This window comes from Cololabis saira, chromosome 12 (assembly GCF_033807715.1).
Source record: "Cololabis saira isolate AMF1-May2022 chromosome 12, fColSai1.1, whole genome shotgun sequence".
Taxonomy (NCBI): Eukaryota; Metazoa; Chordata; class Actinopteri; order Beloniformes; family Belonidae; genus Cololabis; species Cololabis saira.
Window position 1 is genome coordinate 6,649,951 of NC_084598.1, and position 18,365 is coordinate 6,668,315.

Genomic DNA, 18,365 nt, shown 5'->3' on the forward strand with positions numbered 1-18,365 from the left:
AGGAGCATGAGGCAGGATTGAGGCAGGATTCATGAAAAAAAATCGTATACGTTTTAAGTTTTCTAGTAATAATGTCAGATGAAGCGTTCCAAACCAAAAAGAATGAGCCCTCTAGTGTATCTCTCTGTTGCCTTGAACAGGCTGTGTGCTGCAAAATGTGCTGCAATTCGGAGGCCGAATTTCCCGCGCTGTCCTGCGGATGTGACGTCACATGACGCTGCATGTGCGTTCTCCCCGTTCTCCCGTGCCGGCTTCACTGTTGGCTGCAGTACCCCCGACGGCCGTTGTGGTGAAGGGTGGAGCTAGAGAGTCTCATTTCTTAAAAGGAGCCTCATGCTCCTTTAAAGGTATTGTGACATCATTTTTAACATGCTTTTAACACTATTAAAAGTCTTGGCCAACATCCCTCAAATGTGTCTAAAAGAGTGTAACAAGAAAAACTTCACTCTAATACTCCATTCCTGGCTTTTTATTACACTGTATTTTTGCGCCGTGAAAAACGGTTCCTTTCCCCCCTTTCCTGTCAATCATTGCTCCGCTCCTCCTCCAAACCTCCTCCAACCAACCGCTACACACTTCTGCCGGCGTCTCCGCACACACGCGCGCACACCGACCACAAACACCGACACATAGCCCAGACAGGGCGACTACTCCCGGGGATGAAGTCCAACCGGGACCAGAGGACCGGGACCGCAGCTCCCCGCGAGCAATACGCTCACAGCGGCGCCGGGAGCGACAGGCGAAGCATGCACGGAAAAGCAGCACGGCGAAGCAGACAGTCCACAGCAAACAATCATAAAAATAAAGGCATGCAAGCAGCAGGGTCCCCTTATCTTATGTCCAGTCAGTGGCCGCGGGTCTTCTTAGCAGTTTTCCTCCGGTGATTAGAACAAAAGAGGCTCTAAACAGCTAAACAGCTCCGTTCAGCGTACGGTGCGCGTCGCCGCGTAACCCTACGCCGTAGGCTCTGCGTCGGTGTAACGCGGAACCATAAATCAGCCTTTATGGTGCGCTGGAGAGGAGAGGAGGCAGGAGCTGGGTGGAGGGGGCGGTGATTTAGCGGGCCCTGACGTCACGGCCCGCCACCAAACCAGGTGCGCCGTTTTTGCACAGTTATGCGGAAAATCCCAGAAAGCACACAATACACTGAATGTTAAAAGTTCGTTGTTTTTTGGGTGTAATTGATGTCAAGACACCCAACAAAACACAAAAAATCAAGAAAAATGTGTTTTTCATGTCACAATACCTTTAAGTACTCGAGAGAGACACTTCTCCGGTCTCAGTCATTGGACAAAAGAGAAAGATAAAATCTGTTCTTTGCTCGACCAACCTCCACATTAGATCTATACAACATCCGTGTGACAGAATTATTTATACTCTTCTGAATTTAACATTAAACAATGTTAACTTTTGTACTAAATTGTAACTCTAGTTTAAGACTAACTTTTCTTTATTCTGCCACAAAACTGAGACATTTTTTTTCTCTTCACTTTTCGTTTTTCCATTATGTAAAGCATCTTGAATTGCCTTGTTGCTGACACGTGTCTATTCTTTGTGAAATACATCAGAGAAACGTAAACCAGTTGTACCCTGCTAATTTGACAGTGAAACTTTAACAGTGTGATAATATCTAACAGAAACTCAGCAGTACTTGGGTTGAAAGATCATTTACATTCCTACATATTTCCCAGGTGTTCTCTGCTGCAGCCCTTCACTTGTGTGCATAACCTTGCAAACACCTCACGAGATCCCCCGCTCTCCCCTGTCCTGGTGGGAGAGGCCTACTGGTTGGAAACCTGACAGAATGTCGACCATCCCATTTAACAGCACTACAGGAGGAGTTAACCTGTAGCAAAGCGTGTGGTTAATCCTGCAACGTGCAAAGTCCTGCCTCACAGTCTCCTCTCAGCAAGTCCTCACATCATTTTTCTTGAACAGAACTTCAAAACCTCACTCAGGGGATGAAAATATCGGTGTTGACCAAAAAGCTGTGGTGTGTCCACAAACAGCTGCTCCTCGTGCTCGCTCCACTCGTCTTTCTGCCTTTACCCCTTACTCTGCCAGAAAAGGTGAGTGATTTCACGCTTCATGTTTATCTGTCTTTAACCCCTCTCTATAAATGTGTCACTCACGGTGAGGCGAAAACATCTTGTTTGTTGTGCATGTGTGGCAAGAATGCAGGCATTAGATTACAATTCAGCCACGGTCCGAGCTTAAACGCAGACTTGCTCTCCAACTGTTCAGCTTAGAGTTTGTTTTCATTAATGAGGATCTCGTTAAATGTTCTGATAACTAGCAATAATCTTGAACAGAATGCCAAACATTCTTTGCTCCTTCAAAGGGACGGGTGGTCGACTGTATCAGAAGATCCTAAACTGATACGATTGTTTTCTGCTTCTGTTTGGGGACGAACAAAACACTTGATGATAGCACAGGCTGATTTATTTTCACTGCTGGATTCACTGGACACTGAATCGGTTGTAGCTGAAGATTCGATGATACAACTCTTATTGAAAAGATTGAAAAGTTAGGACATTTAACTGTGATGGTGTGATGGAGCAGTTTTTAGAGTAACTCAAATTCAAACAAAACTCAACAAAATTTGTTCAGATTGGAGGATGAGGACAACAGACTTAAATTTGATTTCAAACATACTTTTGCAAGGCTAAACATAAAACAAATGTGTATTTCTGTTACAGGTGTAAAATTATGGCATAGACAAAGCAAGGAACTGAAAAGTTGCACAAGTTTGTGTCAGCTTAAGAAAATGTTTAAAAAGGAAAAGATAAGTGCCAACAAAAAAGAAGAAGGAGAAAGAGGAAAAAATAGATAGAAGAGTGGTATTTTTGTTTGTTTTCTTGTTTATATATGTATAGATAGATTGGTGTTCAGCAAGTCAATGTAATTGTATTAACAGAGAGGGGCAGGTATCATAAGTTTTCTTCTTCCTGCTCCTTTTCTTCATGGTGATAATGTGTACTTCTTGGAATTTTGTACAACATTGTTAAGAAGATATACCATGAATGGAATAAATGAAATGAAATGAAAAAAAACTCTGCTCTGTATTTAATTATTTTTTTTATTGTTTGTTAAAGATGATGTATTATGGAAAACATATTCAGAAATAAGTGAGGCATGAAAAGTCTGAAAGTATGTAACTCAAGTGGCTCATATTTGTTTGCTTGTGTGACATCACAAACCCATGATTAGCCCAGTTCACTGTCTTATGAAATTAAGAAATGTTGTGGTGTATTTGATTTTCTGCGCTTGTGAAATAATAATAATGAGTGTGTTTGTTTCTGTGGCTGACTGTGACGTTAACAAGTGCATGCTGCTCTTATTCCAGGAGGGAAAATGCCTGTACGTGGTGCTGCTGATGGCTACGTTCTGGTGCACAGAGGCCCTGCCTCTGGCTGTGACAGCCATACTCCCAGTCTGCCTCTTCCCCACGCTGGGAATCCTTCCAGCCAAAAAAGTGTGTCCTCAGTACTTCATCGAAACCAACTTCCTGTTCCTCAGTGGGCTCGTGATGGCATCGTCTATCGAAGAATGGGGGCTGCATCGCAGGATAGCGCTGAAGGTGCTCAGCATTGTTGGAGTAAAACCAGCCTGGTGAGAGAGAACAAGTCTTTATCGTAAGGTGTTGTCAGTGATGATTCTGGAAGGACCTGTTGGGAAGTAATCACAGGTTCTGCTGCCAAGGCCATGAATATCTGAAATGACCAGTACTCGAGTTGAGGGGGGATGAGGGGGGATGGCATCCCCCCTGAAATAAAAATGGTCAAAATCATCCCCTCTGTAAAACTGCCATCCCCCCTTTCCATCCCTTATGTCATTTCAACAATGAATGTGGTTTTACTGCTATTTCAAATTTAGAGTCATCACCAGAAAAATAACTTATTTGACAATTTTCACCTGTTTCAAGTAAATTTTCACTTGAAATAAGTAGGAAAATCTGCCAGTGGGACAAGATTTATCTTCTTATTACAAGCAAAAAACAATCTTGTTCCACATGCAGATTTTTCTACTTATTTCAAGTGAAAATCTACTTGAAACAGGTGAAAATTGTTGTTTTTTCCAGTGATGAGTCTTGTTTTAAGTGTAATGACCATCCCCTCGGATTTTTTTTTTACAACTCGAGTACCGGAAATGACTAACAAATGAAAACCCTCCCCATAACATCACCCTGTTTGAACACAGTTCCTGTTAGAAAATCTGTATTTCAGAGTTCAGTTCAGATTTTCGGGATACTGTAACGTTTTACACCCGGATCAGAGTCAAATAATCCAGTTTCCCCACATGTATTTTCTGTACCTTTGACATACATAACACTAATCTACACCACGGTTCTCAATAGAAGCACATTCCACACAAGAATGGGGTTGAATTGAGTCCAGTGGCTAACGAAACCCGCCAAGACTGGCTGTTATGAGCTGTTAACAGGAGTTTTCGTACAGTACCTCTGGAGTATTTTGACCAAAAAATCAAAATCCGACAGCACTCACTTGAAGTACAAAACTTTAATAAATGGTTAAATCACTGCACAGCAGCAGGAAATGGGACACGTTTCAGCTTACAGCCGTCCTCAGCGATGGGGATGCCTGTAAGCTGAAACGCGTCCGATTTCCTGCTGCTGTGCAGTGATTTAACCATTTATTAAAGTTTTGTACTTCAAGTGAGTGCTGTCGGATTTTGATTTTTTGATATGTTTTTTGGACTGGCACCCGGTGACACACTTTTGCTCTTTTTGAGCGAGCACGCCAAGTCTGCCGATTACTGTATTTTGACCAAAGCATGTCACCGACATTTCATTCAAGGCAGCAGAAAATTGTGTCCACTTGTGAAAAGAGTATAGCATGCCATAAATCTAACTGAAAAAGTTAAACCTGCTCAAATAAGTCACACAAACAGATCTACTATTTACTCCTCTTAGAGCGAGGTCTGCTTGAAGGTGCAAAACCTAGTTTAAAGCTAATATTTACAGCTAGACAGTGAGTGAGGCCAGAAAACGTCATTAATGCCTCACATCTTCAGTGTACATCAGTCCTGCCAGCAGGGAGGGGGATCAGTGTCTATCTACTGATTTCAGACTATGGATTGAACTGTTTCCACAGGCTCATCTTGGGAATGATGCTGACCTCATCCTTCCTCTCCATGTGGCTTAGCAATACTGCTACCACAGCAATGATGCTGCCAATTGCAAATGCCATTCTGGAGAGCTTGTTCGGCGACCTGGAGACCCTGAAACAAAAGTGCAAATCCCCCGAGGAGCACGAGAGTGCTGTAATAAACGGTGCGTGTGGGAGTCTACAGTCACGTTGTCATGAATGTTCAACAAAAACATTTGTCAATTAAAAATTGTTTAAGCATGTAAAGTGTTAAAGCTGAATGTTGAAGTAATCAGTAGTGAAAGAGCTGAATTATTTCCTAAGAAGCTGGTGGAAAACACTAAGAGAATCCTCCGAATGGACAGAGAGACAGCTCCTCCAATCACCAGCATTAGATAAGGGGGTTTATGTTATTGATGTATGATACTATTATGGTGCGTTAAATAGTTTAGTTCACAAATAAAATGTAAATACAAAAATCCTAATTTTTTTAGTTTGCACAGTGAAGATGTTTTATTTTGTTATTTTAACCTTCTCTGCAAAAGTTTTTAATATATAACCCAATGTGTGAACTTTGAGTCCCTGAATACAGAGCCAGACAATCTTCAAATAGTAATTGATTCATGTTGTGCTTTCATTTTTAAGTCATATATTACATAGATCCAAAGTACAACTTACAATTTCACGTGTGGGTTTTTTTCATTTTCTTTCTTTTTCTTAATGGGCATTGTTGTGCTAATGTCTTTTCTTTTTGTGAACAAATGAAAACTGTACATCACTTTCTCTCAGGTCAGTCGTCTGTGAAGCTGCATTCATTACCATCAGAGCCGTCTGAAAAACACATGCTGTCAATGGATGGGTAAGAACAACATCATCATCATCATCATCCTCATCATCATCATCAACTGGCTGGATTTCTAACAGGAATTCTTAAATCACCATAACAGTTATCTTGATTGAATAAACACAATCTAATCTGTTTTGTAGAAGGTTAAAGATGGAGATATGCATCTGTTGGCGTGCTATACATTTTGGACAGCGCCAGACTGCATGTTTCCTGGTCTTTACTTGAAGCTGTGCTAAATGGCTTCACATTTATCAAACTTACCTTTGGTTCATGTAAGAATCCAGTTCATGTGTCTCTCGAAACGTAATAAGGATGGATGGGGCGGAGCAGACTGACCTGAGAACAGCCGAGGAGATCCGATCAGAGTCCCAGTATCAGATGAAAGTGTGGAAAGGATTCCTGATCTGCATTCCCTACGCAGCCAGTATTGGAGGGACCGCCACACTGACAGGCACTGCACCAAACCTCATCCTGATCGGACAGCTAAAAAGGTATGTTTTCATTTTGATTGGGGTTAACAACAGAACGAATAGTGCAACATGAAAACAACTGTGTCTGACGGTGATCATGTTGTGATTTGTAGCTATTTCCCAGACTGCGATCGTATCAACTTTGGCTCTTGGTTTGCGTTTGCCTTCCCGCTCATGCTTGTCTTCCTGTTTATGGGATGGCTATGGATCTCTTTTCTCTATGGAGGATTGAATACAAGGTAATCTATTATCTTCATAAACTGGTGTTTAATTTTAACCTCCCAAGACCTGTCGTACACACATGTGGACATTTCACATTGTGCTGTCTACAGTATATATTAATTTTTAATTTCTTGATGGTGGCCCAAAGCAACAAGAATCAAGATTACTCCAGAAGGAAAATTCATGCATGGCATGTCCGCCTGTCATGATTATCACATTCATTAAATGAGTGCACGCATGGTTTTCAGTCACTCAGTTACCAAACGTGTCTACAGTATCTTTCTTTTTTCCATTCAGGTTGTGCTTCACAAAACACGACCACAGAGCCCGGGCGGAGGCCAGAGCCCAGGCTATGATAAAGGAAGATTACAGAAAACTTGGTCCCTTAAAGTGAGGACTCGTGTATGTCTTCTAATCTCATGTGAACAATGTTGAATGAGTACAATTCTGAGCCTTTTTTCACTCATCTTCTTTCTTCTCCGCATGCTTGATTTTCAGTTTTGCAGAAGGGGCCATATCTTTCTTTTTTATTCTGTTTGCCATTCTCCTGTTCACAAGAGACCCCAAATTTGTCACTGGCTGGTCAGTGTTTTTTAAAAAAGGGTAAGGAAGAAACACTTGCGATGGTTTTACGCTTCACGTTTACGCCTGAGCGCTCTGCACGTGTGTGCTTGTTGCCTAACAGTTGTCTTCCTCTGTTAATTATCTCCCTTTCTTCTTATCCTTCAGGTATGTCTCTGATGCTGTCACTGGTGTGATCATTGTGTCCATATTGTTCTTCTTCCCTTCGCAGAAACCTTCTCTGAGCTGGTGGTTTGACCCACAAGGTCAGTATCAGAGGTGTCTTCAGTATTCACATTCATTACTCAGGTAGAAGTATAGATACTAGAGTTTAAAAATACTCCTGTAGAAGTTGAAGTATCAACTCAAGTTTTTTTACTCAAGTAAAAGTATAAAAGTACTGGTTTCAAAACTACTTAAAGTATAAAAGTAAAAGTAATGTAAGGGGGAAAAAAGCCATTAAGGACAAAAGCCATTGAAAATAAATGCATCTTAGTATAATGCAAATATATTAAAGAACCATATATGCAGTAGTTGAGTTGAGGGGGGATGGCATCCCCCCTTGAAATAAAAACGGTCCAAATCATCCCCCCTGTAAAACTGCCATCCCCCTTTACATCCCTTCTGTCATTTCATCAATGAATGTGGTTTTACTGCTATTTCAACATTTAGAGTCATCACCAGAAAAATAACACCAGAAAAATAACTTATTTGACAATTTTCACCTGTTTCAGGTAAATTTTCACTTGAAATAAGTAGGAAAATCTGCCAGTGGGACAAGATTTATCTTCTTATTACAAGCAAAAAAATCTTGTTCCACTGGCAGATTTTTCTACTTATTTCAAGTGAAAATCTACTTGAAACAGGTGAAAATTGTTGTTTTTTCCAGATGAGTCTTGTTTTAAGTGTAATGAGATTTTTTTTACTAAAATGACACATTTTAACTAGAAATAAGACAAATATTCTTGTTAAGATTTTAAGTTTTTGCAGTGATCCATTTGACTTATCCTGTGAAGGAAAGAGTCATATTGATAAGTTCAGAAAAGTGTTTTTTATTGTTGTGTTTTGATGTATTTGATGTAAGCCCAGTGGATATTTAAAGCTTACAGAAGGCTGCATTTAACTGCTGCTATGTCATTCCTGCAGTATTTCTGCAGGTGTTTTGGTCACTGCTATTATTTGTAATATATTATATCATTTGTAATCAGCACAAATTATCTGTCCCCGTATGATAAAATCCACCATCCCCCCTGATTCTTTTTTACAACTCGAGTACTGCATATATGTGTACTATTGAGCATTAACATGTGTTTCAGAGAGCAGGAGATATGATGACTAGTTGCCTATAAGTATTGTAATGGTGCAAAAAGTCAAACTTCAGAGGCATGTTATCATTTATCCTAACCTTTATTGGAATGTACATCCAAGTTTAGTTGCAGGAATCTGAGGGAACGGATGTAAGAACAAAACTGGACAAGAACATCTGAAACAACCACAACCAAATTCACTCTTTCCGGATGGAGCAATTTAACTGGATAGTTTTTTAAAGGCTGAAATGAAATAGAGTAACGAGCCTGTTTTTAAAATGTAAGGAGTAAAAAGTACAGATAATTGCGTGAAAATGTAAGGAGTAAAAGTAAAAAGTCGTCGGAAAAATAATTACTCCAGTGAAGTATAGATAACCCAAATTTCTACTTAAGTAAGGTAACGAAGTATTTGTACTTCGTTACTTGACACCTCTGGTCAGTACCGAGTAAACAAGTAAAAGTAATTTTTTTTTTTTTTTTTTTTTTTTTTTTTGTTTTTGCTATTATTTCAATATAATGTATTTTCTTGGTGAGAACTTCGAATAAGCCCATTTAGGGCTTCCTTTCTCACCTGCACATATTTTCATGCTTTTTATGTTCATTTAAACTTTTTTACCGTTTTTTTATGTTGTGCAAATAAACAAATCAAAAAGTAAAAGTAAATTCACGTCTTGAAATACAGTGAACAGAAGCAACAACTTAGCAGAGAAGCTTTTGGGTTTGGATGAGTCAGAAGTTAATATCTCTGACCACATATTTGCTCATGATTTATGTACTTTGTCTCTTGATCTGTTATTGCAAAATACAGAAAGTAAGCCTAAGTATGTTAATAATGTAGATTAGAGAGTCTTAGTAAAGTCTGGAAGTGAGACTGTACTTTCTCTGTTTCTGTGATTAGAATAATCGCTCAAAGCTATGTAGTCACACTTTGGGGTTTTGCTTTATTCGTATGTGAACTAGTATTTCACATTACTCACACTGGGGGAACATAGTTCTGTTTACATGGTCGCATCATGGGATCCGGCCTCTCGTTTAGGGAGAAAAACAAGTCGTGTAATGGAAATCATAAGGACTGAGTCAGAGGTTCTGCAGGCAGTATTTATGGTTCTGGTCAGCATAAGTATCTGAGAAATGGATGTAAATCAGTGTTCTGACTTGTGAAGTGATGAAACAACTCTGTGTGAGTGAGCATGCGTGTCTGTTGGAGGAAAAGAAGTACACGTGTATCTGATTGTGTGTGTTATGTTCAGCTGGTCAAATAAACCACTGGACTCCAGCAGAACAAAGCAAATCCTGGGGTTCATGTCCCTCTCAATGTGGGTCAAATATAGCAAAACAAGAGAATGAGCTCTGACTTCACTGTCATACTTCATTTTCATTTATTCTTCATTGAAGAATAAAATTAATTAGTTTAAGTTGCAGGTTTTACCAGGAGCTGAAAGTATTTAAAATCTACTTAATAAAGGCAACACATTACATTGTGTTGTGTTGTTTAAGTGTTCCCTTTATTATTATTTTTTAGCAGTATAGTTTATGTTGTCAGAGATTCTTTATAAAATCTCAGAGATTTTAAGATGTCCAGATTGTTGTGGTGTGTGAACATGTTAAAAAGTTTTCTTCTTTCATTCCATATTTTTCCTCAGCTGTCAACACTCCTTATGTTCCCCTCCTGTCATGGAAAAAAGCCCAGGATTCTGTTCCCTGGAATATCATTCTGCTTCTCGGGGGTGGGTTTGCAATGGCCAAAGCTTGTGAGGTAAGTAATTATCCCGGTGAGCTTTGCACTTCAACTACAGTCAGAAACTGCTCATTGTAGCACAGCTTTGCTCAGAAAGTGTTTATCTTCCCCACTAATCCAGTGTGGTTTACTACACTGAACCCTCAAAAAGGGGACACATTTCAGAGAATATTAAACAAAATCACATTTTCTTTGTCAATATGTGTATTTGGTGTTTGAAGTCCATACCAGTTTTAAAAAAAGCTCCTTATTTGGGATGGTCCATGTTTGAAAATGTCTCGTTCACTGTGCCGTGCAGATTTACGGCACCCCGGTATGATCCGCATCAGAGCTGGATTATAAAGCTTTGTCATATTTATTTGCACATATTTTCACATCCTGCTGTAAACCAGGCATTACAAAGCTGCTATTTCAGAAAGAAAAAAATACTTGTAAACTAGATTAAAGGAGCATGAGGCTCCTTTTAAGAAATGAGACTCTCTAGCGCCACCCTTCACCACGACGGCCGTCGGGGGTACTGCAGCCAACAGCTAAGCCGGTGTCGTGCCAAAAAGTGATTGCCTGCCAGAATCTGATTTCTTCTGATTTCTGGCCACGGGAGCGCGCACAGCAGCCCGTTGAACGATAGCGCTAAAACGTCAGATTTTCAGATTATGAAGCTCAAGAATGAGATCAAATCATATTTAGGCAGAAACAACTTTTCATTAACTGTATTTGGCCTTCAATCAATTTTTGGCAGGTGAAAATGCCTATTTTGTGTTGTAATGGTCCTTTAAAAGAGTTAAAAGCAATCCGCAGGACAGCGCGGGAAATTCGGCCCCACAATTGCAGCACGTTTTGCAGCACACAGCCTGTTCAAGGCAACGGAGAGATACACTAGAGGGCTCATTCTTTTTGGTTTGGAACGCTTCATCTGACATTATTACTAGAAAACTTAAAACGTATACGAATTTGTTAAATCCTGCCTTGTTACAACCAAAAACGTAATAACGGCCAATAACGTAATAATTTTGGCCATTTCAAATGTAATAAAGCCAATAGTGTAATAATGTGCAAATAATGTAATAAAACTTTTGAGCCAATAACGTAATAACTTTTTGACGATAATGTAATAAGGCATTACATTATTGGCTGGTTATTACGTTATTGGCCTGGTATTAACTCAATTATTACATTATCAGCAAAAAGTTATTACATTATTGACTCAAAAGTTTTATTACATTATTGACACATTATTACACTATTGGCTTTATTACATTTGAAATGGCCAAAATTATTACATTATTGGCAGTTATTACGTTATTGACCGTTATTACGTTTTTGGTTGTAACATGCCTCAATCCTGCCTCATGCTCTTTTAATGGTTGCCTTCTCAAACCTGACAAATAACAGCGTATAACAAAATGTACGTCACAATATCTGAGTGAGAAACGGTAACCTGCTGCACACTGGGAGAGAGAGACATGTTTGAAAACAGCCAAAGCTGGACATAAAGGGCGTGCAAGCAGGTCAGCCTCAAATACAGCATGAATGTAAAACCCATGAGCTGGATCTGTGTCGTTATGTCTGTGTATGAATGATGCAATTTCTGTATTTTGTGCTAATCCTTTGGTGAAGCAGGTTGTTTTTGTAAGTAGTGACGCCTCTTATTTAGAATGAAAACTGCAGCTTGCTTCGGATGCTGTTATTATGGCACTTAGTCTCCGATCTGTTCGGTGGAAGTAGGAAGATTGCAGAACAACATCTCCCCAGAATTAATTTTTTTCACTTGTCACTTCTCATGAACGTCTCTGGAAAATTCCAGGGCTGCGGTGCATGTTTACACAGATTAACTGACTGCCTGTTGTCACAGTAAAAGCAAGAAATACTTTACTCTTTGTTAACCAGTGAGCTTTAAGGGCAGTGGTATGGACACGCATGCAACTGTACACGGTTCCAGTCTTTGTGCCAACCTAAGTTCACCGTCTGCTGACAGGATCATTTAATATACACTCTTTAGCTTCACCAGGTCAGAAAAATATCCCTCTTCAATGCATGCTCATCAGCATAAAGAAGCAAGAGCTTTTCTCAGAACACAAGGCTATTTAATGACTTATTTTCGATGAAAAATCTCGCTTTGTTCTGTGTATGTCTCTCCTCTCATCTGTTGGCTCGGTGCTTCCCTTGCACTGTTTTGTTCTGTTCTCTACTGTGGTTTATTATGTTGGGATTTGACTTCTTGACCTTTAACCTCATTCTTTTGGCATTTGGCAGGAGTCTGGCCTGGCCGCCTGGATCGGAGGCCACCTCCAGCCTTTGGCTGAAGTTCCCCCTGCTGCAGCTGTGATGTTGATTACTGCTTTTCTGGCCTGTTTCACCGAATTTGCCAGCAACACTGCAACAATTATCATATTTTTACCGGTCATTGCTGAACTGGTAAGGCTGGCCATCTATAAGATGAAGGAGATAAAAGGAGCTTGCTGCTGCATGTGTTCCCTGCATGAAACGGCCGATGTGCATACCGAGTCGCTGCACTGATGCACTAGACTTTACCTCAATACAATCACGCTAATGAAGACAGTTAGGGGGCCAAACTATTTGGCTCAGGTATTATATAAAGTTGTGAAAACAACAGAGGTGAAAAGGGAACAGGGTTTCCTGCTGGTCTCGTCCTTCATCTTACTCAAAGTCTTAGAACCTGTTAAACTCCTGCAATGGATGTTCTCATGGTTTTCGCCTGTTGTACATTAACTGCTGTTTCTGTTAATCTTTATCTTAAGTTTTTACACTTTGCAAAGTTGCCGACACGCAAAGCCACTTCAATTGTTTACAGAAAATATGCAGTAATATAAAACTACACTCATTTTTGCTTCAAAGATGTGTTCATCTCTATCTCTGGTGATAGGGATCCATGCAGATACCCATGGTTTTACTTGTAAAACCATGAAACTTGTAATTTTACAGTGACTACAAAACTACATCGGACACATAACTGTGATGCAGAAATGTGCTCCATTTGGTTTGCAATTGTTGTGTACATTTTTTCTTCATTTTACTACTTTAATTTAAAAATGCAATTTATAGCCGCAAGCAAATTACAGTTCCATCTTTGTTATGCTATAGCAGAGTGGACCACTCAAATTTTAGGCCAATTTTTGTCCAACTTGCCCCTCTTAATATTTAGAGCAGAAAACCACTAATAATTGGCAATCATTGTTTGAATATACACAAACATATTAGCTTCAAAGTGGAGTCTCAAACGTCATTACAGTTTTTCTCAATCACTTTGGTACATTTTTCCAATCATTCTTGCAATTTGCAGAAGATCAAGTGCATTTCTCAAAACAGTTTGAACAAATAGCAAAACACTGTGGATCACCTGCAAAAGCCAGTCTCTTGCTCAAAATCCTTAGTCCATCCCTCAAAAGCAAGTTTTTGTGTCAATATACTTGTCAGTGCCATCAGAATGTTTAATCATTGTGTCATTGTGTACAGATAAGACAGTCAAATTCATTAGTCATGTTGGCAATTGAAGGCACTTTGAAGGGACATGTTGATGTAAAATGTGGTTTAGGTGTGATGACAAGTGTTGTACATTTGACCTCATATAATGTATACGTGTAAGATTGATTGGAAAAGACAAGATTCACATTTACAGAATGACTTCTTCATTGGCATAGTCAGCTCATGATTCAAAACATGGTCTACAAGTGTTGCTCTGATTTCATCAGGAACACGCATGTGTCCGCCTCTTCTGCCTCTTCCTCTTCCTACTCCTCCACCACGCAGCCTCACCCCTCTTCCTCTCCTTCTTCTTGGCTGTTGTCCTTCCATTGTCAGACATTGTAACTTTCTATTGTGCTCTGGTTACCTATATACTCCCCAGTAGATTGTTCATGAGATGCTCCCTTGAGCTCATTCAGAAAACTGTCGATCATTGGTTGATCAACTCTTTTCATTAGAGAAAGTCTAGATTCACCTGGGAGGAATTTACCAATTTAGATCATATTTACAGACAAATGTCTTATGGAAATGTATATATGCTTGACATGTTATGATGGCTTGGTAAATCATTTTGCATGTGAAGACTTATTTGATGAACTATAGCCTAAATGTTTTGCGGAAAGAGACTATTTGATAGATTCCTATAACAAAGCATTTTGATTAGCATGACAAAAGCAATTGATAATGTACGAAAAAACTGAGAATTGTACACAATCATTTGCATGGATGGACAAAAGCATTTGCAATTTGTTCAATGCAATGAGAAACTGCCTTTTTCATCTGCACAAATGGCATGATGATGTGAAAACTGAACAAGAACTTTTGAGAATTTCAATTCTGATGTGAGAAATGTACCAAAGTGATTGAGAAAAACTGTAACACATTTAAGTTGAAGTGACATGTAGATGATTGTAATCCCAGAGCAACTTGAAGCAGACGTTTCAAATAATGGCAAACACACTCTAGTTGTCTGTGCCCAGTATGAGTCGTTCTTGGGGTTTGGTTCATGTATATTAGCACGATAACAAACTAATCTGACATACTGAACATTACAATTATAATAATGATCATTAGACTCTAACTGTGTTCAACTCACTAATTTATTGCTGTTATTATGATACCTCCATTTTTGACAAACTAGGAAAATAAAAAAATAAATTCATTTTTCATTTGTATAGCGTCTATTACAACAGAAGTTGTCTCTAGGATCTTTCCAGAGACCCAGAACATGAACCCCAAGCAATAATTACATAAACAATGGCAGGTAAAAACTCCCCTAGTGGGAGAAAAACAGTTGCAAGAAAAACTCCCCTTTAGGAGGGAAGAAACGGAATTAGGTAAGAAAATAAATGATCATTATTTCAGTCAACTGTCTATAATGGGTGTGTCTTTTTAATCTCATCAAACTCCTGATACAAGGGATCTCATCATTTGTTCAGCACTTTGAATATCCAGCAGATTTACTCCTCCACTCTTTCTGGCCTGTCAGTTTTCTGGCCTGTCACAACAATTGTTAAGTATTTCCTTTAACCATCTGGGAGGTTCAGTGAATGTGACATAAGACCAGCTCATCTTGAAAAGTGGATGTTTCCTCAAATATCACTTTTAAGAGTGTGACTGTTTCTGCAGGCTATCCGTGTCTCGGTGAACCCCCTGTACTTCATGATTCCTGCCACAGTGGGATGTTCGTATGCCTTCATGCTGCCGGTGTCCACACCACCCAACTCCATCGCCTTTGCATCCGGACACCTTATGGTCAAAGACATGGTAACATCCTCCGCCGGCCCGTTAATATGTACATTGGTTACATTTCATGATCACCTGTCCTCAGAGGTGTCTTCAGTATTCACATTCATTACTCAGGTAGAAGTATAGATACTAGATTTTGGAAATACTCCTGTAGAAGTTGAAGTATCAACTCAAGTTTTTTACTCAAGTAAAAGTATAAAAGTACTGGTTTCAAAACTACTTAAAGTATAAAAGTAAAAGTAATGTAAGGGGGAAAAAGCCATTAAGGACAAAAGCCATTGAAAATGAATGCGTCTTAGTATAATGCAAATATATTAAAGAACCATATATCTGTACTATTGACCATTGATGACTAGTTGCCTATAAGTATTGTAATGGTGCAAAAAGTCAAACTTCAGAGGCATGTTATCATTTATCCTAACCTTTATTGGAATGTACATCCAAGTTTAGTTGCAGGAATCTGAGGGAACGGATGTAAGAACAAAACTGGACAAGAACATCTGAAACAACCACAACCAAATTCACTCTATCCGGATGGAGCAATTTAACTGGATAGTTTTTATTAAAGGCCAAAATGAAATAGAGTAACGAGGCTGTTTTTAAAATGTAAGGAGTAAAAAGTACAGATAATTGCGTGAAAATGTAAGGAGTAAAAGTAAAAAGTCGTCTGAAAAATAATTACTCCAGTGAAGTATAGATAACCAAAATTTGTACTTAAGTAAGGTAACAAAGTATTTGTACTTCGTTACTTGACACCTCTGCCTGTCCTCAATTTTTTCAATTCAATTCAATTCAATTCAATTCAATTCAATTCAATTCAATTCAATTCAATTCAATTCAATTCAATTCAATTCAATTCAATTGTATTTGTCCTCTGGTGATTTGTCCCCCCAATATTTAGTTTCTTTGTTGTGTTCTTGTCTTTTTTTCCAGGTGAAAACTGGTGTTGTCATGAACATCCTGGGTGTCCTCTCCGTCTCTCTGGCTATGAACACTTGGGGCGTCGCTATGTTCCAATTGAACACTTACCCAGACTGGGCTCATCCTCTCAACAACACCGATGCTGTTTCTGGCCTGCACTTACCATCTGGACTCAACGCCACACTCTGATCACACTCCTCTTCCACAACCAGCCTAGCTGTATCAGAAGATTGTAATATAAAAATTAAGGTCGAGCGGGGACAAAAGCCTGTCTGTAGATGTCTGTTCTGTTGCTAAAATGCCAGAATGCTCTGGGAGATTTTACTGTTACTCGTTACGATGGCTTAAAATAGCTTACTATAAGTTTAAGGCTTCATGCTTTTACACTGTTTTAGTCACTCCATGCGATGAAGAATCAAGATGATGAGCTTTACGAAGATGATGTTGAAACTACTGTGTTGTTGTACTCCTTGTCTTCCTGAAAAAAACTAAGCTGGAGCAACTTTTAAGGACACTCTGCAGAGAGTTTATGTTTTAAAGGCTCCAGTCCTCTGCTGAGTGTGCCGTTTGTAGCGTTACAACAAGTCTGACCTCTACTGGAAGAAAGATAGACTTTAGTGAGTAAATCTTTAAATATATGTTTGGTTCAAATCATTTAGAGAATATTGTATTTCACATTTTGCAAAGTAAAGGTTATAAATCAAACAATATTTTAGATCTTTTCAACCCTATTATGTGAATCCTGAATGATAAATGTGTACATTTTGTTATACAGTGATCTACATTTGTGTAACTTACAAATAAATTGGAATTTTGTTGAATGATTTAGTTGTATGATGCATATATTTTACCCTTAAATGAGTGCACAGACCAACTGCATTTTTACATCTGCTCAACGTGTATATTTTTAATAGAACGACTACATGTAACTGTCAGCCCTCAGCTCTCGATTACTGTGCTTGAACCGCTGCACGTCTTCACACATCTAGACAGATCTTGACCCCTGCACACACAGAGAACATGCAGTTGTAAAATTCTTACAGTGTTTGCTTGGTGTTATGAACAGTCTAAAGCTGCAAGGCCTGACCACAATGACTAACTTGTGTAAAGTTGTGGAGGCTTCCTTGTGTGTGAAGGGTCACAGAAGGTCCGTAGTGTCAAAAGGGCAAAACAGTGCAGCAGACACAAGCATTCATAAAAAAAATACAATTTTAAATAAAGCAGTAGTTCTCTTCTCGAGAATCACCCAAATTCTTCTTCTTTTTTTATTGAGGGGTGACATCCGCTGCAAATCTGAAATGAGAGAAACACAGGAAAACACACAACGGGCACACAAGCCTTTGGAATCTGCAAGAGAGAAAACAAACAAACAAACAGACAACAGGCAGAGACACACAGACACTGACTGCTTCATGCAGTTGATACTGAATAAAATATGGCACAAATGCAGATAAAAAGCAACGTTTCTCCCTACTGCTGCCGTTTGTGATGTCATTGCAGCTGGAGGAGGGAGCTCCAGCGGGAGGGAGATACTGGCTATCAACTACGCCAGCAGGGTTCTCTAAGTAGCCTGTACCCCCAAGCCGAGTGACAACGGTTGTAATCAGTACTCGAGTTGTAAAAAAAAATCAGGGGGGATGGTGGATTTTATCATATGGGGACAGATAATTAGTGCTGATTACAAATAATATAATATATTACAAATAATAGCACTGACCAAAACACCTGCAGAAATACTGCAGGAATTACATAGCAGCAGTTAAATGCAGCCTTCTGTAAGCTTTAAATATCCACTGGGCTTACATCAAATACATCAAAACACAACAATAAAAAACAGTTTTCTGAACTTATCAATATGACTCTGTCCTTCACAGGATAAGTAAAATGGATCACTGCAAAAACTCAAAATCTTAACAAGAATATTTGTCTTATTCCTAGTTAAAATGTCTCATTTTAGTA

General features: G+C 39.2%; 1 protein-coding gene across 1 annotated transcript; it reads left to right on the plus strand.

Annotated features, from left to right (window-relative positions):
- The first annotated feature begins 1,796 nt into the window (after positions 1 to 1,796).
- slc13a3 (solute carrier family 13 member 3) lies at positions 1,797 to 17,230 on the plus strand. Its single transcript, XM_061735306.1, has 13 exons — positions 1,797 to 2,069; positions 3,347 to 3,612; positions 5,115 to 5,293; positions 5,898 to 5,967; positions 6,267 to 6,446; positions 6,539 to 6,664; positions 6,945 to 7,037; positions 7,146 to 7,250; positions 7,377 to 7,474; positions 10,159 to 10,271; positions 12,507 to 12,668; positions 15,366 to 15,503; positions 16,419 to 17,230. Exons 1-13 carry the CDS (start codon positions 1,962 to 1,964, stop codon positions 16,593 to 16,595), a joined length of 1,815 nt encoding a protein of 604 aa, XP_061591290.1. The 5' UTR covers positions 1,797 to 1,961; the 3' UTR covers positions 16,596 to 17,230.
- Positions 17,231 to 18,365: the final 1,135 nt, after the last annotated feature.

What these genes read in the sequence shown, in the direction of transcription:
- slc13a3 (XM_061735306.1), top strand. Translation starts at nt 1,962, where the DNA reads ATGAAAATATCGGTGTTGACCAAAAAGCTGTGGTGTGTCCACAAACAG. An exon ending in AGAAAACTTGGTCCCTTAAA is followed by an intron (nt 7,038 to 7,145) that starts GTGAGGACTCGT and finishes CTTGATTTTCAG; the next exon opens with TTTTGCAGAAGGGGCCATAT. An exon ending in CTGGTGGTTTGACCCACAAG is followed by an intron (nt 7,475 to 10,158) that starts GTCAGTATCAGA and finishes ATTTTTCCTCAG; the next exon opens with CTGTCAACACTCCTTATGTT.